This window comes from Dendropsophus ebraccatus, chromosome 4 (assembly GCF_027789765.1).
Source record: "Dendropsophus ebraccatus isolate aDenEbr1 chromosome 4, aDenEbr1.pat, whole genome shotgun sequence".
Classification (NCBI taxonomy): domain Eukaryota; kingdom Metazoa; phylum Chordata; class Amphibia; order Anura; family Hylidae; genus Dendropsophus; species Dendropsophus ebraccatus.
The window spans coordinates 135,409,516-135,434,691 of NC_091457.1; the positions used below are offsets into that span (position 1 = coordinate 135,409,516).

The following is a 25,176-nucleotide window of genomic DNA, read 5'->3' on the forward strand; positions in this document are numbered from 1 at the left end:
TACTGCCATAGACTGACCACCACATAATGACTCTATATACAGACTAATATTACTGCCATAGAGTGACCACCACATAATATTGGTCAGTATATAGTGCATATATAGAGTCATTATGTGGCGGTCACTCTATGGCGGTAATATTGGTCTGTATATAGAGTGTATAGTGTCATTATGTGCCGGTTATGGTGTGGTGCTAATATTGGTCTGTATATAGTGTCATTATGCGGTGGTCTCTCTATGGCGGTAATCTTGGCCTATACATAGTGTGTTTTCTTCAGTAACAGTATGGAGGTAATATTTGGTCCTGATATAGTTTTTTTTTTAAAAAAACATTTTTAAAACAAAGCATATGAATAGTTTTTGTGTTTACAACAGTAGCGCCAGTCCCGCCGTGTACAGTAGCGCCAGTCCCGCCGTGTACAGTAGCGCCAGTCCCGCCGTGTACAGTAGCGCCAGTCCCGCCGTGTAACCTTCTGAACTGACTCAATGTGAGTAAGGGCCAGAATACACGGGGCGAAAATTGTCCAAATCCGGACGATATCGCTCTGTGTAATAAAGACTACAGTCATCAACTGATCATTGTCTTTTGGCAGGTGTAAAAATCATTGGCTGCTGATTGTGCGTATGACATATGACATAATAAAGCTGTTACTTACCTTATCACGTCCCCCGGTGTCCTCAGGCTTTGTCTGTTTGTTACGGCCAGTGACTGGCTGAACGGCCGATCACTTCAGAGAGGGGACCAGAAGTGAATGCTGCAGCTGCGGTGACTGGGAGATCCCAGAGACACGGCCTGAGGACACGGGGGAACGTGATCAGGTAGTATATATCTTTATTGTTCACAATATACAGCAAGGGCTGCACAGACATCACTAATGATATATATATATATATATATATATATATATATATATATATATATATACACACAGCCTTTGCTGCACAATAATTGAGCCATGTTGTCGGCTCTGTAAGTGAACTCCATTCTACTAGATTGGCGCTCACTTCTCCGGAATATCAGGCCGTGTAACACGGCCCTTAAAGTGGCCGTACACTTCCAATAACTGCTGGCTGAACAGTCCTTCAGAAGACAATTATCTCTCCCATCTGGCCCCATCCTCAGGAATGTTCTGCACAGATGTGTTCCTGTTGTAGGCCCTATTCCACCAACAGATCTGACGAGATTTGAAGCCAAACCAAGGAACAGACTATAATCAGAGAACAGGTCATAAAGGAAAGACTGGATTTCTCCTCTTTTCAAATCCACTCCTAGGTTTAGCTTCAAGTCTTTGGCAGATAATCTGTCGTCAGATCTGTTGGTGGAATAGGGCCTTAAGAGGGATAAGCTATAGCCAGACAGATCTGATGGCGGCTTATCTCTCTGAGAACAAAGAGGTTGGATGTTGATTTTCCATCACGCCCGACCCCTTATGTCCACTGATGTCATCTGTCAGACTGTCCACAGAGCCTTATACACCTTACACTGATGGCCGAACCCACCACGAGCAGCAGGTACCACCAACAAAAGTGTAAAATGTATGGGGACCTTAAATTGTTGCTACAATATTTCAGCATATGGGGCCCCACCTTCAACTTTGCCCAGGGCCACATTTAGTCTAAAACCGGCCCTGCTTATAACACAGTGTCCACGTGAACGTAAAAAACACCAAAACACATGACCTACACATGACGACAAAGCAAAATCTACATATGTCTTCTAGGGATTAACAGAGAAGAAACCACCGACATCTTATCTTACCAATGAAGATGCAAAGCATCGAAGAGGATGGAGGAGCTTTCATTAACCTAGTGAACCCACACACTGCTGAGCTAAAGTATGTCACTGGAATACAGCAAAGGTCTCATGCCATGTCACTAGATTATACAGCCCCTATATTAGAGACCCCCAAATAGTAGCACATTGGACTTCAAGAATCACACCATAGATCTCACTAGGTGCTGAAGTCATTCTGAATTGCTTTCATCCATCTCTGGCTACAATTTCTTGCATATTTCTGCCAACTAGAGTCCTGTTTTTCTGTTTTTCTCAGACAGCAATGGCACTGAACTGGTGGTCTGCTGTTATGGCCCTTCTATGATAAGGAACAATTTGTGGTTGCACATCAGTGTTGTATTCGGCTGTACAGATGAGCATAACTTGAGCATGCTTGAGTCCGATTGTTCTGCATTTGATCATCAGTGGCTGAAGAAATTACTGTATACAGCCATGGAAGTCAAGGAAAACATGGATACAGCCATACGGTAATTGAGGATTCTCGACATCCTCTTCTGGTCTCTGCTGTTGAGTTGTTTACATCCACAGGATCTCCTTTCACACTGTTGTCGATATACTGTCGATGCTGTTGCATGAGAAAACCCTGGTCCACACAAGTCTGCACCAATGATCAGACCATGTTCCATGTTGTCAGGTTGCTGGATTATCCCAATGTAATGTCAATTGAAAATAAAATTAATGCACAGAAAACTTGATCACTGGATTTAATGCAGTATACCGGGGTCACCGCTCTATTTTCAAAAGGGACAACTGCGATCCAGAGGCCATGTTCACAGACTGTTTTTAGGGACCAAAACGTTTCAGAGCCAAAGCCTCTCATTTACAGCCATAAAGCATGTTGGTTCTAGCTATAGTTGTGTATTTTTGTACTTTATGCAACACTTATTTCTAAAGTCGGCCAGTCCAAAGTAGGCACTTTGCTAAATTTACACACAGAACTATGCACAGCCGACACAGTACACAACATCACATCCTGGGTATCAGACAAAAAAAGTGACTGCACACAAACGGCTATATAAAAATGGAAAATCTCTCTCTCCTACCATTTTACATTACAATGGAAAACTACTTAGCCAGCAATCCTGGAAATATTAGCAGTAGAGATGAGCGAACCGGGTTCAGGTTCAAGTCGATCCGAACCCGAACGTTCGGTATTTGATTAGCTGGGGCTGCTGAACTTGGATAAAGCTCTAAGGTTGTCTGGAAAACATGGATACAGCCAATGACTATATCCATGATTTCCACATAGCCTTAGGGCTTTATCCAAGTTCAGCAGCCCTCGCTAATGAAATGCCGAAAGTTAGGGTTCGGATCGACTCGAGCATGCTCCAGGTTTGCTCATCTCTAATTAGCAGCTGAGGTGTGCTGAGAATACAAAACTACAACTACAACTCCAATCATGCCTGGACAGCCAAAGTTGACCTTTGACCCAGCTGTCATCATGCAACAGTGCAAACGCTTTCCCACAATCCTTTGCTTCTATGTGAAGTAAGAACCAACTGATTGAACTTAACATGAGTGACCCAACTTAGTGGGTGCCTGGTGGGCCATAACCAAGAGCAAAAGGTTATCAAACAAAGCAGCACATGGGGGATTAATGAAATTATAGTTTTCAAAAGATAGTTTTCATTTACCATAATGCATCAGTATAGACTTGACACAACCCATTTAATGTGTAAAATACAGTACAGGGAATAAAAAGAGAAGAAACTATTAGTCTATGATCGGGGTGTGACCACATCTACATTCCTGCAGCTACTTTATCATATAAACCAGCGAGTTAATGAGGGAAAGAAATTCCTATTCTCCGCATCATACCAGCGCCACAATAAAACTATATATCATCATTCACGTCTGTATAGATAGGATCCGCGCAGCAATGCGGTGCAACAGGTGTGTCAGGTGGATCAGCCGCCACCATCACCATTACTATTTCAGGCCCTATACAAAGGGATCAGGCATGACACGTGTGCTATCGCCACAAAGCAGATTCTGGTGAACTGCCTGGGGATAATCGTACATTACTGGAATGAAAAGTAGAAGATTGCGGATTAACGTCGTCGATTCATCACCCAAATATTTTTCTCTCATTTGACAGGAATGCCACATTTATATATATATATTTTAAATATTAACCCCAAATACAAGAATGTTATCTAGTGTGTTATCGATCCCTGTCTCGGCTGACGGATGCCCGCTCAGCCCATCAGTGATTGGAGCAGTGTCGAGTTTCAGTCAATGACTGGGTGAGCGGGCTGTTTATCAACCGGACTGTGACATCGGCCCCCGCAGGAGATTCTAGAGCCCGGCAGGGGTCCCGGAGCGACAATCCAGCGCTGGAGAAGCACGGGGAGAGCAGAGTCTGGATAGTTTGTTATGTTCCCAGCTTCCCCTGCAGTTTGAAATTCTTTTCTCATGGCCGGACTTCTCCTTTAACTCCAATATGGCGCTTGTCAAGGGCTGGGATATAAAAAGGCAGCAAGTAATCAGTCAAGTCTTGAAGTTGTTGTTTTGGAAGCAAGAAAGATGAGTAAAGTGTAAGAATCAGTACGACAGTGACAAGGGCCAAAATGTGATGGCCAGACTACTCAGAGCGTACCCAGAACAGTAGGACTTGTGGCCACACTAAGAAACAGAATGTGCAGAGACCATCAATCCAGCATGAGATCCATTAAAATCCATCAATTTATGGTAGACACATTAAGAGCATGGTGCAATGACTAATACTTCTACTTTCTACTTGTGGCCGATTAGTTCTCTGGTTTTGGTTATTGTACTATTTAATGCGCTATGATTAGAACCGTGCCTTTTTGGATAAACTTCTGTTATGGATCGATAACATGCTTTTAATGTTGTTTCTACAACAAACTGATGAGATTTATTGGATTCATTGCTGGATCGATCTCCCTGCTGCACATAACTTCCCTGCTTGGAGCCACTGTGAGGTGCATGTTACGTCAAAGACAAGGTGAGCAGCTTCGATTAGATGTAAGAAATAGAAAGTGTTTTGTAAGGATGCCGAGAACTTACAAAATACTCGACGTGTAGTAACAAAATGTTCAGTCCCTATAGTTCCTACTCATAAAGAGGCTCAAAAGAGGGGATGGAGGATATAGCTGATGTGGATCTGCTGCCGTCACCGGGAGAATGTATATACATATGCCATGCAACAATCCAGGCAAATTCCAGCTGATAATTATTATGCACAAAGTCAGAGCAAACAGCACTGGCTTCATTTAGAAGGGAAAATCTGGTAGTGCTTCCCCTCCAAGGCTGCGTCAATATGCAGCAGCTAATTCCCAGGAGAATCTGTATATGTTTTACATGGGACAATTATCGGCCGAACCTGGTAGATTATTGCCATGTGTAAAAGAGTCAACAATCAGAAAATGAACAAGCAAACGCTCATAGGTTGGCTGATTGCTGGGACCTGTAGTCATTTGTTCGCAGCACCTCTCCCCATACAAAAAGGGGATGCAAGGCCCACGATAACTGAAGTGAACGGTCGCTGAAACAATAAAGTGATTGTTCGCTTGCTGCCACTTATTGTGCATACTCAATCGGCACTCATATTATGGAGATTATGAAAACAAGGCAATTCCACATCAAAATCGGCAAGGTTTGGTGCAAATTTTTCATGCAGACTGGAGAATTCTGAACTTTCCAATTGACAAACATTCTAAAACGACAATCACTCTAAGTGACCTTGTGGCTATCACAGCCTGCCACCTGTTATCCTGCCTATAATGCAAGTCAGGACAAGTATGACAAACAAAATTGATATTTAAGAGTCTGGAAACAAGCATCTTGTGTTCTTACACGTCTTTAGTCCTCATTCACACATGCCAGCAGTGTGCCACACAGAAAGTCTTTGCATGCGAGGCATGGCTGACCTGTAAAAGGCCACATCTCTGGTTTCACAGAGTTCTCCACATTACCAATGTTATTTTCCTATTTTGTAGTTACAGACGTTAAAACAAAAACACACAATGGTACTTACAACAGTCCTCTGCTTATTAGGTAGGTAGACTCTGATAGTACTGCTCGCCTTAGAGGGGTCACCCAGCTTTCCATCATCAGACGCTCGCCGTTGATACGCAAACTGTTGCATAATGGTTGGTGACATGCAGCTGGGCCCATCAAACACAGAGTCCTTAAAACCAAATCCATTGCTGATCTTCATCCATGCTCCCTGAATATGCTCCATTGGAAGTTAAAGGTGTGCAAGGAAATCTAGACAAGAGGGAATAATAATAATTTAGCAAACAGAAAGAAGTTATGGATATCAAAGATTTCTAAGGTCTGTGCAGCTCAGCAAAAGTTGCAGTAAAGTCACAACGGTTGCAATGCAGCTTATGAATTCTTTTGCCATAGGAACTATCAGGACTGCATGCAACTCACACTCTTAAAGGGGTCGTCCAGCGCTACAAAAACATGGCCAATTTCTTCCAGAGACAATCCCACTCTTGTCTCCAGCTTAGGCGGGGTTTTGCTGCTCAGTTCCATTGAAGTCAATGGAGCTTATTTGCAAATCGCACCTGAACTGGAGACAAGAGTCATGTTGTCTCTGAAAGAAAGTGGCCATGTTTTTGTAGCACTGGATAACCCCTTTAGTGTGCGTTCACACCTACAGGATCTGCAGCAGATCTGCAGCAGATTTGATGCTGTGTTCAGTTATTTAAATGAAATCTGCTGCAGAAAATCAGCTGCAGATCCTGTAGGTGTGAACGCACCATTAAGGGGTTATCCATCAAATGATATTCATGACCTATTCACAGAAAAAAGATGCTAAATGTCTGGAACAACAGATTTTGAGCTCCCATTTCTCCTCAATGCATGACCACAGAGAGGAGGAGTGTAAATAGATTTGTGGTCAAGCATGTGCACTGCTGCTGTAACCAAAGTCTATAGGAGCTGAGCTGGGCTGTGGAATCCTAAGCCACAGCTCTGACTTAGGGCCCTATTCCACCGGACGATTATCGTTAGCATAATCGTTAACGATTAACGATCTCAAACGACCGCTATTGCGAAAGACCTGAAAACGTTCACTCATTTCCATGGAACGATAATCGTTACTTATGATCGTAATTGCGATCGTTTCTTCTTCCATATTTATTCGCTATTGCGTTCGTATCTATTGCGAACGACCGAACGATGTCTTATTCAATGCGAACGATTTGCGAACGAGCAACGATAAAAATAGGTCCAGGTCTTATAAAGCGATCAACGATTTCTCGTTCGGTCGTCAATCGTTAACTGCATTTCAACCGAACGATTATCGTTTAGATTCGAACGATTTAACGATAATCTGAACGATAATCGTCCGGTGGAATAGGGCCCTTAGACTCCTGAATTTTATCAGGCACTGACTCCTTCATAAATGGCCAGTCAGACACCAGGGGCATTATCTATCACACTGGTGTAAAGTAGATCTGGCTCAGCAGCTTCTTCATAATGTCCTACATGATTCTGGGACGACTTATAAGTGAAGTCAGTGTGTGTGCACTGGATGCAGCCAGTCTCCAGCCACCCCGTTCCAAAGAACTCAAAAGTAGACTAGATGGAGCAGGTGGTCTTTTTCTGCTGACAATCTTCTATGTTTCTAACTAATATTTCCCACGCACAAAAATAATAAAAAATACAAAATAAATTGCTAACATGCCAGATACCTGTGGTATAGAGGTCAGACATGGGGCAAGATTTCTAAGCTCTGGCCCAAAAGAAACTACCCGCTTAGCCAGTCAGTGACTGCAACTGTGCCCCGCCACACTCACTGATTGGCTGAGCGGGCATTTCTGAGTGGGGCCGTCACATCACAGGATCGGGAACCTGACCATGACCTGTTACGCTGCACTGCAGGGGTACGGCGACGGTAAATAGGACTTCTTTATTATGTTTTCACCAACCCCTGGACCCCCTGGATTTTCACTGTTCCCCAGATAACCCCTAATTTCTACCTCTCTCTCTCTCTCAAACACACACAGCCTGCTGCAGCCATAGCACACGTACGTACACACATCTTTTTCCAGAGAGAAAGAAAAAACACTGAGGACAGAGTTTACCGCTACACTATTTATTGGCTTCTTTTCCACCTCCTTCTCTATATTACACAGGATATCTTCATATTACACTGCTGCTCATATACAGTCATCCAGCATCCAGGAAGAGAACAGCACAGATCTCCCCCCACACAATGGACTCTTCCAGCTCAGAAACAAACTGCCAAATAGTGACCCCCCCGCCCGTATCTAATAGGGCCAGGGTTTTATTACTGATATATGGAGGGAATGCTTCATCCTGTGTAACTAATGTATGTGAGAAAGCGTTTTTTCTGGGGGGTTTTTATAAATATGCTCCTTAGATTGATAGAATATAAAATATATTAATGAGGAACATTATATAAAAATATGAAAATTGAATTATAAAATTTTGAAAGATTTTTTGCAACTTCAACCAAGACTAGCTTCAACTCAGACTGAGTATAGTTCCATCAATCCCATAGACACAGAATAGAGAAGCACTGCACATGCCCGACCACTGCATCATTCCAACCAGTCATCAATGTGGTTATTGGGAGCAGAGATTATATAGAAGACAAATTAGACTAAGTCAAAATAAAGGCAAAAGGGAAAAATAGCTGTAAAGGACAATATAACTACTACTAAGCAATTCCTTGCAATCAATAAAACTCCCACAAGAGTACCCACCAACCTAGCTTGTCCCCCTCCCAAACCTTATTATTGATGTAGAGTTTCCATTGTGTATGAAGAAGCTTCATTGCATGAACTCGCATAGTGCTCCCTTTTGGTGGGGTTTAATACTACCACATACTATAAGCTTTCTCTACACCTTTGCTTGTAAGACCCTAATAGAGGAAGGAGGGTCCTTTAACAGGTCCTCATCATGTATTTAATACTGGCTGCAGACAACCCAGTCGACCCCCCCATCCCTCCAGGGGCCACATAGTGGCTGCCTGGTTTGCGTAATGCAGGCAAACGCTAGGATTGATGTCCTTTTGATTGAAACTACATGTACATTAGTAAAGGGATCCAGTCATCCAGCAGCCCAGATTGCAGAGGATTTCAGAATAAAGGTGATGTCATTTTGCACACGTCGCTATTCCGAGCCAAGTCTGCTTGTCTGCAAGTTCCTTAAAAACATATCAGCCTGAAGGAGCTCAGTCTTCTCAGCTGCACATTCACATTCTTCACGTCTTCCTTCCTGATTTCTTATGAGAAATTACAATCTTCTTGTATAATGAACAGTCTAAAGGGTCAGGGTGAAGACAAAACACCAAGGATCCCGTATAATAATGTGCAAAAAAGAAAAAGCTGCCATATTCATGTAGACATGACCGTCCAGGACTTAAGATAGCCTGGACTATATGAGGAAATCCTTATACAAGTATAATTCCTATATGACGGATATGCTCATTCATTCTTATTCACAGCACCTTGGAATCATGTGGGTAATTACGGGGCAGCTAGGAACATGTAGCAGCGTTCTTCCCTACAGAGAACCATTCATCTCAGTGTATCCAGGCTAATCCAAAAACCACAAAGATTCCCGGGACAAGTGTGCTTTATCTGAAACTTTTACCAACCTAACAAGTGTTATAGTAGTAAAGTTTTTAGGCTTTTCTCAGGAGCAGAAACACAAAACTCTTCTATAAAGAAAAAAAAAACCCAGTAGAATAAAAAAAAAAAAAACTACCTAATTCAAATGTTATCAATTAATGGGGTATTACTATGTGGACACATAATATGCCATATGTCTGATTGATGTAGGTCCCACCTCTAACATGCGAGACTCTGGTCCCTCCTCCCTTTGGACTAGTTATAACCACCAGAAATGCTGCAGCGATGACATCTTGTACATCCATGTGATCGCATGAACCAATCACTGACTGGGTTAAGTAGGTATGGTGCCACCTGGTATTTATAGTGTGTATGTATATTAGTGTTGGGTCCCTACCAATCACTAAAATTAAAAAAATCTGTATCACGCCCTGTTGGAATAAAGGGGACGGTAGGGCGTATTCTAGCAATTTCACTGTGTGTCTGAAAAATTAACTTCTATTAAGTGACATAAGACAGACACGGTGATGTCATCAGTGCGAGCCCAGGGACCTACGCCCACCTGACTGATTACAGAAGATCGCATTCAGCTTGATAACAGTCTCTCCCATAGGTTTTGTACAGGATGTAAGACCATGACGTTCTCTCTCCTGCAGAAAAGCAGAGCTGCCGAGACCGCTTCCCTCTCAGGTCCCTCTGCCTTGTGACATTTTAAAGGTTATGTATCCAACTACGCATCTCGTCTCGATGAGGAATCCAATGAACTCACTATGACCCATGGACCCCAAATATTACCAGATACCCTTCATGTGTTTGCCACATAACAAAAGGCAAAGCCATAGAATGCAGAAGTATTTATTTTGGCACCGATGTTGCCTGCTCGCCATGGGTCCCCAGGGACGGGTCAAAAGGACAGTATTATAAATAGGCCCGGCCAGTGGTCTGTCATGTCCAAAGTAAACAGGTTGGCGAGAAAAGTCAGACATAAGCAGGTTTTCTCCCGCTTGCTCAAGAAGCCTGAGGTACCCAAATAGAGAATTACGAGTAAGCTCTGGGAGGTTGTAGGATCAGGCCAGGAGGTCAGCGGTTTTCAGTCAAGTCAAATATTACTTTTCCTAGCACAGATGAGACCTGAAAAGTCCAATGAAATGATGTACACATAGAACAAGATTTTAAATGAAGCTTGTGTACAAGATTTTAAATGAAGCTTAAGGCTGGGTTCACACTACGTATATTTCAGTCAGTATTATGGTCCTCATATTGCAACCAAAACCCGGAGTGGATTAAAAACACAGAAAGGATCTGTTCACACAATGGTGAAATTGAGCGGATGGCCGCCATATAACAGTAAATAACGGCCATTATTTCAATATAACAGCCGTGGTTTTAAAATAACAGCAAATATTTGCCATTATATGGCGACCATCCACTCAATTTCACCATTATGTGAACAGATCCTTTCTGTGTTTTCAATCCACTCCTGGTTGCAATATGAGGACCACAATACTGACTGAAATATACGTAGTGTGAACCCAGCCTAAAAGAGGAACCAAAGAGGAAATACATTTTCTCAAATCAACGGGTTTAAAAAAGTTATATAGATCTGTGATATACTTCATCTAAAAATCTAAAGCCTTCCAGTACTAATCAGCTGCTGTATGTCCTACAGAAAATGATGTACTCTTTCCAGTCTGACACAGTGCTCTCTGCTGCCACCTCTGTCCATGACAAGAACTTTCCGTAGCAGGAAAGGTTTTCTATGGGGATTTGCCACGGTTGTGTACATTTTCTAACACGGACAGAGGTGGCAGCAGAGAGCACTGTGTCAGACTAGAAAGAATACACCACTTCCTGCAGGACACACAGCAGCTGATAAGTAATGGAAGTCTTGAGATTTTTAAATAGAATATAATAATGGACTAATCCTGTTAGTCATCAATGACAGAGCAACAAGTGAAAAGTTCTCAATCGCTTTACAAGGCCACAGAACCCAGTTGTGGTTTGCTAAGTGAGGTCTTACCCCAACCATAACATGCATAGGACTCTGTATTGCTGGTTTAATCCTTTCTTTCCCATCCACATACCTCTCAGACTGCAGGACAATGAGCGGGCGAGGAGCTTGCACTGACCACAGGTAACCTGCTGGTGGATTTACTCCGGCCCATCCTTCGGGACATGTGGAGATAAACTGTTTATATAGCACTGCCTGTACAAACTCACATGCAGCTTCTACACCGATGCCAACAAACTTGTTTATAGACGCAGTTCCTTTATGCTGCGCGTAGGAACATGTGACATCAGTGACTAACATCTCCAGGAGAATAAATCACTGGTGACAACTACAGAGAGCTGAGGCACCTCTTACAGAGACTGCATCAACAAGACAACCCCCGCCTATAGGCACAATCTGGTATTATGGGTGCTGAGGCACAGGATTTTGGTCCATTGGTGGAGCCATGAATTGCTCCAAAACAAGACTGTTTTACAATTCACAAAATGAACTCAAATGGAAAAACAGTTGTCAATTCACATTTAAGTAAATATTACAAAGCGTAGAATTATGGCTCAAAAGAAAACAATAATTTTCTCTCTTTTTATGGATCAACAATGCAAAAAAAAAGAGAAACAGCAAAAAAATCAATGCTAAAATTCCGCAAAATAAATAAATAAAAATATATTTTATACATAGAATTCGTTTTTTTACCCATTATCTACTACAAAAGGAAAAAAAAAAAAAACTCATGACATTACTAAACATAGCAAAAACGTCCCCCTCATCTGTTGTACTGTATTACGCTCTGGAGTTTAGCCACTCTGTGTGCGACTTTACTCCAATAGTAACATATAAATCTTATATCAGGATCAGATGTATTGCCCAAAAGTAACCTGTAGAACGCTGGATATATAAAAGTCGCTCTCTTGCTTTGTAAAGCAGGAATGTCCATCTACATATCACCAGGAGAAGTAGGTCAGTATTACACAAAAGTGACAGCGATGCCAACCAGGAGGCTTGTTACAGCATGCGGCAGCACCCGAGGGCTCCTGTTCATGTGTGCACCAGCTGGGCCAGCAGCACTGACGCCGCAGTCTTTTAAGGCTGTGTCCAGCTGTCCTGTCCATTACTCATCTGCTGTCATGTAAAAAAAAAGGGTTACAACTAGAGATAACCGAACCTCCAGCATGCTCGAGTCGATCCGAATCCGAACGTTCGGTATTTGATTAGCGGTGGCTGCTGAAGTTGGATAAAGCCCTAAGGCTATGTGGAAATCATGGATATAGTCATTGGCTGTATCCATGTTTAGAGCTTTATCCAAGTTCAGCAGCCCCAGCTAATCAAATACCGAACGTTCGGGGTCGGATCGACTCGAACCCGGTTCGCTCATCTCTAGTTACAACTATACTAAAGTGCATGGGTTTACTAATACTGCCGGCACATCAGGGATTGTAACCAGAAATCAGTGCTGGAATGGTATCAGTCTGGCCCAACTGCACAAGAAATACACCCTCTTCAATCCAGATGGTGCTGTGATAAACCATTAAACTATCAATACTGATATACTACACATTTATGGTACCGATTGGTAGCAGATTTTGCCATATCAGAATATACCCTAAAAGTGTCCCTGTCAGTTTTCATCGATCCGAGATCGGAGTGTTCAGATCAGTACCGATGGTGAGCCCGACTCGTCAGAGCTGAGAACGGACTGCGGTTAGTACAGTCTTCTCCTGGCTTGTTCTCCCGATTGGTACAGGGTGAGAACACTCAGACCCGGACCGATCAAAACTTTGAACATGTCTCTGTGACATGTCAAAAGCTTTTTTTATGATGACAGGTACATTTTGAAGAGCATCAGTGGTCAGTATGAAAAATGACTAATTTTAAACACTTTTTATTTTGTTGCTACACTCCCTGCTTCACCAGGCACAGTTTACTATTTGGTTGACCATATGTACTTTTTCCTTAACACCTAAACACTGGGTTTTTGTACTGTGCCCTAGTATAACTGTTTAGTTTTTTACTTTTTAGTGGTACATCTCACAAATGTTCCTCAATTGCCCTAAGTGAATAAGTTTTGACCCCATGCAGAACACATACAGTCTTATTCGTAGAAGAATACAAAAACCTAAAAATAAAAAATCTCATTTCATAGACATGCAGACAGTCACATTTCATGAACTAACATTAGCTGTGCTCCTGGAATAGTATATGAAGCTTGTATTCATGAGGAGGGGGCAGGGGTTGTGGTGGTATCTAGCATTACCCAACACAAGTCGTAGTATTTGGAGGCTATTTTAGGCGGCTGCGCTCATTGCTTCAGGAGGAGGGCACCAAGTTATTAAATACAGAATCAGACACGTTACAAGGGTGAAATCTGGAAGGCTTGGGCTTTATTGGGACGTCAACCCCATCACCTAAAAATAAGTAGAAAAATATCTAGCATTTTTTTAAAGTTGGGATGACATGCTGTGACCACGGTATAGAAACAACCTGAACAGATATGGATGCCGATGCAATTTCTAACCCGACTAGCTGAAAGCTAGTGAGTAATGGTCCATTTACACAGAGCGATAATTTACCCAATCGGTCGATTAACGATTTTGAAGCAATGATTTGGTTTTTATAACGATCAGCGTTTAGACAAATTGTTAGAAAAACCGTTATTGCAATCGTTTTTAAGATCTCTTAAGCCCATCTCACACATAGGGTCAATCTTTGAAAGACTGTTTACACGAAGCGATTTGCAAATTTTAAGCAAACGACCAATGATGATTTGAGAACATGTGGAAAGATCAAAATCAACGATTTCTTGCTCGTCGCTTGATCGTTGGCTGGGTTTGAGTACATGTTTATTATTCCTGTCTGAGAACTTTAAAAGGAACTCCCATGAAAATAAAGAGGCAGGCAGGCGGAGGGGTCAAATATGGACCTTATGGGCATGTTCCTGCAATGTTTTTTCTGGCCGCAATTTAGGACAGTCATCATTTTGAGGTGAAAATACATCCATACTTTATTTACGACTGTAATTATCAAAGGGCACAATAAATATTTACAGCAGTAATCATCAGAAAGCAACGTTACCTTCACCCGCCACAATCGACCTAAAAAACAGCCAAATAATAATAAGATTAAAGAAGTGTGAACTAGGGGTTATCCATCATTAGGGAAACGTAACAGCTTTCTTCCAGAAATTGCACCAAACTTGTCCTCAAGTATATGAATGGAGGAGTAAAGTTGTAATATTGCACACAACCTGATGACAGAGGTGGCGCTGCCTTCTGAAGATACAGTAGGTGTCTTTAATTTGTCACTGGAGTCAATCCCTTAAAATTCTTATATGTTATTTTACACAAACAAAAACTTGCCAGTAAATGTTATTTGTCATCATCTAGAAAAATGCTCAAGAAGAAGAAGAAAAAGGGATGCAAATGTACTTGGCAGTGAGCATTTAACCTTTAAAGCAGTGAAGTTTTCAGTGACAGATCTCCAGAGACAGGGCGGGATAGCTAAAAACAGCAGCTAGAGGCCGAGCAATAACACAAACAAACCCTCCGGGCGCCCTACACGCCTGCAGCAGCTCCACATTTCATCTTTCTCTATTAGATCTCTATATGACCAGGAGGATTACTGCAGGATACATGGTTTGGGTGCTCAGTGTCCGGCTCATTCTCAGGTCTGTAGTAATGTACACAGCCGGGCGGTGCCGAGCAGATGTCCAGATATTCTGTATACTACATACCGCCCAGCTGTATAAGCAGCTTTGGTTCCCCCTCCTGAAGCCACCCCCACACTGCACTAGTTGTATTTAGCCTGTGAAACCACCCATGGAATTGTCAAGACTTTGCCTATCTACAGGAAACATTCCCATTGCTGTGACAGTGTCAGCGGTCATGTACGGCGGGGTGTCAGCCGGCCCCACTGCGCACTTCACTATACAAATAACTGTGGTGAGACACAGGGTTGATATTTCAGTTTTCTTCAAAACTAAAGTAAATGTTTCCTCACTATCACATCAAAACAGCCCTTCCTCTCCGTAAAGCTTTAGTATTGGGACCAAGTAAAACAGCGCCCTGAAGTATTGACTTTGGCGCAAGCAAATACTTTGGGGCAGATTTATAAAGATTGGTGTTTCATAGACCAGTGTTAAAGTGGTCACTCGTCAAGTCCGCAACTCCATGGAACGCTAGATATAGCCAGGAGAAGTGGACAGCTCTGTGCTTCACCCCCAGCTCACCACTGAATGTCTCTCATTGAAGTCTATGAACCCCATCCCCTGCAATAAGATGGCTCAAGTGTCTAGCTGGGGAGCAAACATGCACAGCACCAACAATTCCCCCCCCCCCCCAATCTAATTTTTAGCTTTGCAATTCTCCCTGACCTGGGGGAGGCTACTTGTCATGATGTCCAGAAGAGGAGATCCTGCTCTACTATAGCTATGAGCACACCTTATGAAACAATGGCAGCAGCATGAAGGACGTTACATACGGTAGTAGTACTGAGCAGTGTAAGCTGTGTATCAAGCACCAGGGGGAAATGTAACACTTACTAGAGCTGCCAGCAGGTTCCCCGAGCTGCTTTCTTCAGTGACTCTCCCATCCCTTCTCCATGGACTTTTATAGGGAACAGTGAGCTGATCCTTCCCCCAACACGGATTCTAGCAGTTTTTCAGTGATAACTATAAGTTAAGATGGGAAGGGGAGGAGAAGCTTTATTATTCTATCTTTCTGCTTATTTACTTTAGGGGAAAGCAATCAAAACAAACAAAAAAAAACTTCTGTACCCAGGTCAGATTGTGAAAACACTGATAGAAAGCACAGAAAGCAGAGAACGTATGGAACGTATGTCACCAGACGACCCTGGACGTACATTTACGTCCTGGGTCTCTAGGGAGCTATGAAGCACTCTCCGGAGCGAAGCGTCCTTCACAGGAGGTGGGGGCCGGCTGCAGTGAGAAGATGGGCCCTCGCCGTTAATGAAAGACTTAACCCCTTAACCACCGCAGCGTTTAAATGTAATTGACTGAGGCCTCTCCTGTTACTTACCGATCAGGACCCCCGCAGTGTAACTGCAGGGGTGCTGATCGCTTTAACGGACCGACGGAGGTCACTTACCTCCTTCAGTGTGGTCCGATCAGCGCTTTGCTGATTGAGTCTGCCACAGGCAGGCTTAATCAGCAGAGCGCCTATTACACTGATCAATGCTATGCCTATGGCATAGCAATGATCAGTGTATGCAATCTAAGTATTGCAGGTAAAAGTCCCCCAAGGGGACTTAAGTGTAAAAAAAAAAAAAAAAAAAAAAAGGATTTTTTACAATACCCCAAAACATTTTCCCCCAATTAAAGTTAAAATCACCCCCCATCCCATAGTATAAATAAAACATATAAAAATAAATAAACATATTATATACCGTAGCGTGCGGAATTGTCCGATCTATTAAAATATAAAAATCGCCATTCCGTATGGTGAACGGCGTAAACGAAAAGAGGGAAAAAAGCGCCAGGATTACTGATTCTTTGTTACATTATATATAAAAATAATAAAAAGTGATCAAAACGTCAAATCTTTACAAATAGGGTATTATTAAAAACAAGAGGTCATGGCACAAAAATGACACCCCATACAGCCCCGTAGGTGAAAAAATAAAACCGTTATAAGAGGCACAAAAGGACCATTTTATTAATAACCAATTAAAGGGGATTTCAATTTAAAAAAAAAAATTAAAAAAAATCAGAAGATCTGTGTAAACCTGCATGTGATTGTGTTTAGACTGAGCTATAGAATAATGGTATCATGTCACTTTTACCATATAGTGCATTACGTAGACACAGGCACCCAGGGGCGGATTAACTTTACCATAGGCCCCGGGCTGTTTACCAAGTCTGGGCCCCCCCATCCCACAGTAACTATGGCAGCACTAGCCTGGAGTTCATAGTACAGGACAGATAATGTCATGATGTCCTGATTTGTGCAAAATTGCCATAAAAAACAGTCATTTTTTGCAAATCATGTCGGAAGTGTAGCTAGGAGACGGTACACCACTGAAAGTATAAGTCTTTTTGGGTGGTCATGGGCCCCCCAGGAGCTCAGGGCCCCGCGCTGCCGCCCGAAACGCCCCTATTATAATCCACTACTGCAGGCACCCACCAAAAGTTACCATTGTTTTTTTCCAATTTCACCAATTTATATTTTCATAAATAATATTTGGGGGGTTCTGTCATACATGTTATGGTAGAATGAAAGACGCCATTATATAGTACACCTGTTCCCGGAAAAAAAAAGCCCTTATATGGCCCTGTAGATAAAAATGTGAAAGTGCTAGAGCTCTTAGAATGGGAGGAGGGAAAAACGAAATCACAAAAATGAAAATTGGCGCAGTCCACTGGGTCATTTTGGGCTTGGTCTTCAAAAGGGTTAAAGGTCTTCCAGTACTTATCAGCTGCTGTATGCCCTATCAGAAGTAGCATATTCTTTCCAGTCTGACCCCGTACTAGGGCTGGGCGGTATACCGCAAAAATACTGATACCGTCACTGGCGTCAGTTAACCGACCTCAACTTAGCCAGGACGGTATCTGCGGTAATTTTGTGTTTCCCAGAGAGCTTCTGCACGCAGTCGCGGCCCGGCGTGAGCGCTGCACGTTATGTGCAGGGACGCCGGAATCAGAGCGGGAGGTGGAGGAGCAGCAGGGCCCAGGTGAGAATGCCCGCCCCCGGCACCCGTCCAGTGTGAGCGCCCGCCCTCCCCCTGTCCCATCCGGCGTCCCTGCACACACAGGACATTAACGTGCAGCGCTCGCCGGGAGGAGGGGGGGGGAACCAGGACCAGTCCTGTCCGAGCGCCCTTCTCCTCCGGCCGGCGAGCGCTGCACATGTTAATGTCCTGTGTGTGCAGGGACGCCGGTGTGCGCGCGGGAAGTGGAGGAGCAGCAGGGTCCAGGGGAGAATGTTCCTGAGTGATCCTGTCCTGACCGGCGTCCCTGCACACACATGACATTAACATGTGCAGCGCTCGCCGGCCGGAGGAGAAGGGCGCTCGGACAGGACTGGTGCCGGTCCCCCCCCCCCCTCCTCCCGGCGAGCGCTGCACATTAATGTCATGTGTGTGCAGGGACGCCGGTCAGATCTCAAGGTGGAGGAGCATATGCATGCAGCTCCCTGTGTACCCATCCACCCCTGTCCGCCCCCCTGTGTACCCAGCCACCCCTGCCCGCCCCCCCTGTGTACCCAGCCACCCCTGTGTACCCAGCCACCCCTGCCCGCCCCCCCGTGTACCCAGCCACCCCTGCCCGCTCCCCTGTGTACCCATACATCCCTGCCCGCTCCCCTGTGTGCCCAGCCACCCCTGCCCGCCCCCCTGTGTACCCAGCCACCCCTGCCCGCTCCCCTGTGTACCCAGCCACCCCTGCCCGCCCCCCTGTGTACCCAGCCACCCCTGCCCGCTCCCCTGTGTACCCAGCCACCCCTGCCCGCCCCCCTGTGTACCCAGCCACCCCTGCCCGCTCCCCTGTGTACCCAGCCACCCCTGCCCGCCCCCCTGTGTACCCATACACCCCTGCCCGCCCCCCTGTGTACCCATACATCCCTGCCCGCTCCCCTGTGTACCCATCCACCCCTGCCCGCTCCCCTGTGTACCCATCCACCCCTGCTGGCCCCCCTGTGTACCCATCCACCTCTGCCCGCTCCCCTGTGTACCCAAACACCCCTGCCCGCCCCCCCGTACACCCCTGCCCACCTCCCCGTAGAGGAGATAGATAGATAGGAGATAGATAGATAGGAGATAGAGAGATAGGAGATAGATAGGAGATAGATAGATAGATAGATAGATAGATAGATAGATAGAGATAAAGCAGCAAGAGTCCGCAGCACACCAGCATGTAGTGAAGAGTGGTTCATTCCATCAAATAAGGTGCAGGATACGACGTTTCAATTCACTCCAGAATCATTTTCAAGCATGCTTATCTCTTCACTATATGCTGGTGTGCTGCGGACTCTTGCTGCTTTGTATTTTGGAATCCCCTGCCAAAGGCCTTTCTGTGTTCAGCACCCTCTACTTCAGCCTTGGATGTGCGTCTGTCACGAACGATAGATCGATATCTTTACAGCGTGTCAGTGCAGTGCCATCTACAGCCCCCTATAATGTACGTCCCTGTACTGTCACCTGTATATACTATATACCCATCATATATACTCTGGGTACCTATAGTACATAGCTATATACCTGTATATACACGTCCTGTAGTGTGCACATAGCTGTATACCTGTATACACACGTCCTGTAGTGTGCACATAGCTGTATACCTGTATATACATGTCCTGTAGTGTGTACCTAGCCTTGGGTTGCTGCTCATTGAGTTACTGTACTTTTTTTAACTTTATTGAAACAAACTATCCCCAGTTTGGCACGGCCGAGTGGGTGTGGCTTGTAAAAGGGGTGTGGCTTACAAAGGGGGCGTGTCATAGTTATCATCCAATTATCGTTACCGCAGCTACATATGCGATAAACCGCGATATTGATTTAGGCCAATATCGCCCAGCCCTACCCCGTACTTTCTTCTGCCACCTCTGTCCGTGACAGGAACTGTCCAGAGCAGTAGCGAATCCCTATAGAAAACTTCCCCTGCTCTGGACAGTTCATGACACGGACAGAAGTGGCAGCATTAATATTGGAAGAACTGAGCTTTTTTTTAATAGAATTTACAAATCTGTATAACTTTCTGACAGCAGCTGGTAAGTTAAAGGACATGTCTGAGAGAAGAACACAACAAATGCACTTCGCCCCCAGGAATCAGTGTTAATTCACGGAGAACCTTTCCAAGGTTGATTATACTGATGTCATGTTGACCTGACCAAGCACGGCTAACAACATCGCCTACAAAGTATTCCTCACACCTGCAGTCCATCAAAGGCCGACCCTAGCCACTATGGGTGAAGGTGGCCATTAGAGATGAGCGAACCGGGTTTGGGTTCGAGTTCATCCGAACCCGAACATTCGGCATTTGATTAGCGGTGGCTGCTGAACTTGGATAAAGCTCTAAGGTTGTCTGGAAAACATGGATACAGCCAATGACTATATCCATGTTTTCCACATAGCCTTAGGGCTTTATCCAACTTCAGCAGCCACCGCCAATCAAATGCCGAAAGTTCGGGTTCGGATCGACTCGAGCATGCTCCAGGTTCGCTCATCTCTAGTGGCCATGCATACACGAACATTCAGCCGAAAGCTGTTGCTTCCAATCCCCCTCATACACATGCAAGTTTGGCTTAGCAGCAGATTATCTAACGAAAAACAAGCATATCTGAATACTCCAGCAAGTATTGGGTGGGTGGTCTCTCTTTAAGTTATGTCCGGAACATGGCTGCCATCTTAAAAGCCACCATACTGGATCAAGGGCAAGTTTTTCCAATGGGAAGGTGACCATGGAGAATCAGAATTCTATTGCCGCAATATCAGATTTGCAATATCTCTTGTGGTTAAAAAGTTATCAACACAGAAAGTTGCTTTGAGTTCAGTTTCAGTTCTGTGTTCAGCACCATGGATAATACACTGAACACGTCAAATAGCTGTGCATCATAATAATCATAGATCTTTCAATAACTGGCTCCAATGACGCTACTGTGAATTGATCTCAAAATGAAAAGAATCAGACCAATCTATTCACAATGTGAATCCTACCTTGTAAAACAAAAAGACCGGACCGATGTGGGCCAAACTTTCCTTATATCAAGTGTCACATTCGATTTTTAGTTTAAGCACTCAGGAAAAGGGACGTATAGCAGACGATAGCGGAACTGGGAACCTATGTAGCAAGGTCAAGTTATAACATCAATGTAGTAGAACAGCTGACAGCATCAATCCTAGGATCACCTTGTGGAGGAATTCTGCACACCCCAGTGGCAGAACAATGCACTCAACCTTTTATTAATATTAAAAGGGTTGTCAAGCTAAAAAAAAATTCTTTCAAATCAACTGGTACCTGAAAGTGCCAGAAATTTGTTATTTATTCTATCAAAAAACCTCCAGTCTTCTAGCACTTTTCAGCTGCTGTATGTCCTGCGGGAAGTGGTGTATTCTTTCCTGTCTGACACAATGCTCTCTGCTGCCACCTCTGTACATGAGAGGAACTGTACAGTATTAGCAAATCCCCACAGACTGGAAAAAATACATTACTTCCTGAAGGACATACAGCAGCTGATAGATACTGGAAGTGGTATATTCTGTTTTCGACAGAGACTGTACAGAGCAGGAGAGGTTTTCTATGGGGATTTGCTCCTGCTCTGGACAGTTCCTGTCATGGACAGAGGTGGCGGCAGAGAGCACTGTGTCAGACTAGGAAGAATACACCACTTCCTGCAGGATTTACAACAGCAGCTTTAAACTCAATGGACCTGCTGATTGTACGATGCAGTGCAAATTGCAGGATTTAAAAAAAAAAAAAAAAAAAGTTGTTTCAAAGAAAGTGCACACATTCATTAAATAGATATTCAGAGACTTGAAAATGTCATGTGAACAGTGTCTTATCTACTAAGTATTTGGGCAAGATGGCTGCTTCAGAAGATACAGAAACCTGCAGCACTGCATTTTTCTACATAACATGAATAAAAGCCTTTATCACCCAAAAGGTTTACAGTCAGGAAGTATTACAGAAATATGCTGCTTTGATCACAAACGTGGGAAATTTCTGCAATGGGATCTGCAATAGAGATGTGAAGATAGCTAGAGCCCATAAAGGAGTTGTCTAGCAGCAATACTCACCTACCCTGATCCCACACATCTTCTGATGCAAAGACCCTGCAGTAACTGCCCTGCTCAACCAATCACTGACTGCAGGGGTGTCCTGCCTTATAGTTAGCAGGCACCACGCCTCATAGGAACCAGGAAGAAGCAGTGAAAAGTGGGGATTGGGAGCCATCAGAACAGCAGCTGCAGGAGACTGGGGCAGGGGAGTATCAATATTTTATACCACATTTGCATATTAATATAACACTATCCCCAGATTATTTCTTTTAATTGCTAAAAGCAATGTACTCATTTCTGCAACACTGTCCTGGAACAAAGACATTTGGGAAGCCTTTAGGAAAGGTTTTCCGGCCGTTACGTGACTCATGGTCCTATCCCTACAAAATGGTATGAAAGCGGGGAGGATTTTATAAGCCAGAATTTACAGATCTAAAAAAGGAACATAAAACAAAAAAAGAAGATGCTACCTTTGCTGCACAGTAATAAACACCCTTCAACTAACATTTATACAAAATGTCAAACGCTCATTGTGAGACCCATTACATCTCTTATGCACAGAAAAGCCGAGCTCCTAGTGTTTACTTGGGAAGACGTCCAGAGCACGTGTTGTGTGGAAAGTACAAGGGCCTGAATCAGCTGCTGCTCCAGGGGAATGGAAACAAGCACATCTGGAGGGTAGGACCCTGCCATGAAGCCCACACCACACTGCATCTCCTCTCCTCAACTTTCTATATTAGAGTTTGAAAGAAATCTAATAATGAAGAGAAGAATACTAAATCAAAGAGCCCATATCATATTATATTATACATAGAATAAATCAGCATTTGGCACACGTGCAAGGTAAGGCAACATTCACACTGGTGGGTTTCGGACTTTTGTGCAGCCTCAAAAATACTAGAGCACAGATACTGAGAATTATAAGGTCAAGTCAATGAATTCTCAGAATCTGTAGGCATCTGTCCTGATTTGGAACTGCGATTTGGGCGATGAACAGAAGCCAAGATGCCAATAAGAAGACTCCCATGGCTGAACGGAACAGCTCGTTGCACAACTTAGGGATTTAGATTTCCAGGAACAAGTTTTTAAATAAGAATGTGGAAAAACAATGTGGTTTTTACCATTAGAGTATATTCACACTGAGTAAAAGAGGCAGAATTCTGAGGTGAAGCCCCCACCCCATACTCTGCTCGGAATCCCGCCAACCTTAGGGCCCTATTCCACCGGACGATTATCGTTCAGATTATCGTTAAATCGTTCGAATCTAAACGATAATCGTTCGGTTGAAATGAAGTTAACGATTAACGACCGAAAGAGAAATCGTTGAACGCTTTATAAGACCTGGACCTATTTTTATTGTTGCTCGTTCGCAAAACGTTCGCAAATCGTTGACATTGAATAAGACGTTGTTCCAGGTCAGGTGTGGTTTTCAATTAAAGGGAACCTGTCACCCCCCGTGCCAGGGTGACAGGCTCCCAACCCCCCGCTACAGCCCCCTATACTCACCTGATCCCGCTTCTGGATCCAGTCGGGTCACGGAGATCTCAGCCGCTGGAGCCCGGCGTGCACGCTAAGAGAGGAGTCCAACACTCATAGAGAATGACAGGAGAGTCCAGCGCTCCGTCATTCTCTATGAGCGTTGGACTCATCTCTCAGTGGGCGCGACGGGCTGCAGTGGCTGAGATCTCCGTGACCCGACTGGATCCAGAAGCGGGACCCGGCAGGATGAAGCCAGTATAGGGGGCTGTAGCGGGGGGTCGAGAGCCTGTCAATTGCCAGAATTGATAAAGGTTCCGGTAAAATTTGCTATCTATTCCGACAAAGTGAAAATCCCAAGAACAGTGCCTGAAAACACTCACAAGGACAAGGAGATAGTATTACATGGATACAGCTAAAGCGTGATCCAACCATACGTGTCATTTATGAAGTAATTTCCCAAACAAATGTCGTTTGACTGAACTAGACTACCCCTTTAAATCTGCATTCACACACTTACGGTAAAGCTGGGTATACACACTGACTACGTGTCGACTGGTTATTTGGTTGATAGCTCTCTCTCGATTTACCCATACACATGGATAGTTTGAATGTATTTCAGAGTATAGAGGGGAAAAACGTCGCTGCCAGACACCTCTGATGACAACTTCTCTCCCTCAGAAAAAGGCATCCTGAAACCCAACAAGCCCAACCACTGTTTACCCAAACACCTGCCCCTAAAGGGGTAGTGCAGCGCTAAGCATTTATTCACAAAATAACACACATTACAAAGTTATATACGGGGACACGGGGAAGGGGGGCCATTCACTTACATAACACACATTACAAAGTTGTATAACTTTGTAATTTGTGTTATTTAGTGAATAAATGTTTAACGCCGCACTACCCCTTTAATTCTCCAGAGGCCCCATTACACGTTTTGCCAAACTGAAGGCTACCAACACACATTAGGAAAAATCCAGCTGGATCTCTAATGTGTATGAAGGCCTCCAACCAGATGTCCGACGAGAGGAGGATCAGACATGTTGGATTTTAACTGCCCTATCCTTTTGTGCTCTAAGAGGTAAGTCAGTGGGGTTTGGCATCGGCTTAAGGACCTTTTACACATGCCGATTATTGGCAAGGGATTATTGCTAGAAACACTCCTTTGGCAGATAATGGGCCTGTGTAAAAGCGTTAGTGATGAGCTGAGGAGTAGGAAAACGCACACTCATGGGCTGATCACATCTTTGGAGCAAGTCATAAAAATCATTGTTTAGCGGTCACACATCTCCTTGTGTAAACAGGACATGTGTGGCCCATAGCAATGTATTTAACTGGCTGCATGAACAATACAGCAATCGTTCCTTTGTCCCGACCGCTTGATTAGTTGTGTATGTTAATTATGTAAAGGCAATGCTAAGGGTCCATTTACACAGAAAGATTATCTGCCAAAGATTTGAAGCTAAATCCAGAAACGGATTTGAAAAGAGGAGAAATCTCAGTCTTTCCTTTATGACCTGATCTCTGTTTATAGTCTGTTTCTGGCTTTGGCTTCAAATCTTTGGTAGATAATCTGTCAGATAATCTTTCTG

At 44.0% G+C, this 25,176-nt stretch overlaps 1 protein-coding gene across 2 annotated transcripts in view; it reads right to left on the reverse strand.

Moving 5' to 3' along the window:
* RAF1 (Raf-1 proto-oncogene, serine/threonine kinase) overlaps positions 1–25,176 on the reverse strand; it is a 63,310-nt gene that overhangs the window by 28,878 nt on the left and 9,256 nt on the right. For both annotated transcript variants that reach the window (XM_069967097.1, XM_069967099.1), the window contains exon 2: positions 5,796–6,028. In XM_069967097.1, the coding sequence (XP_069823198.1) occupies positions 5,796–6,002 (207 nt within the window). In that variant the 5' untranslated portion in view covers positions 6,003–6,028. The remainder of the gene's footprint in view (positions 1–5,795; positions 6,029–25,176) is intronic.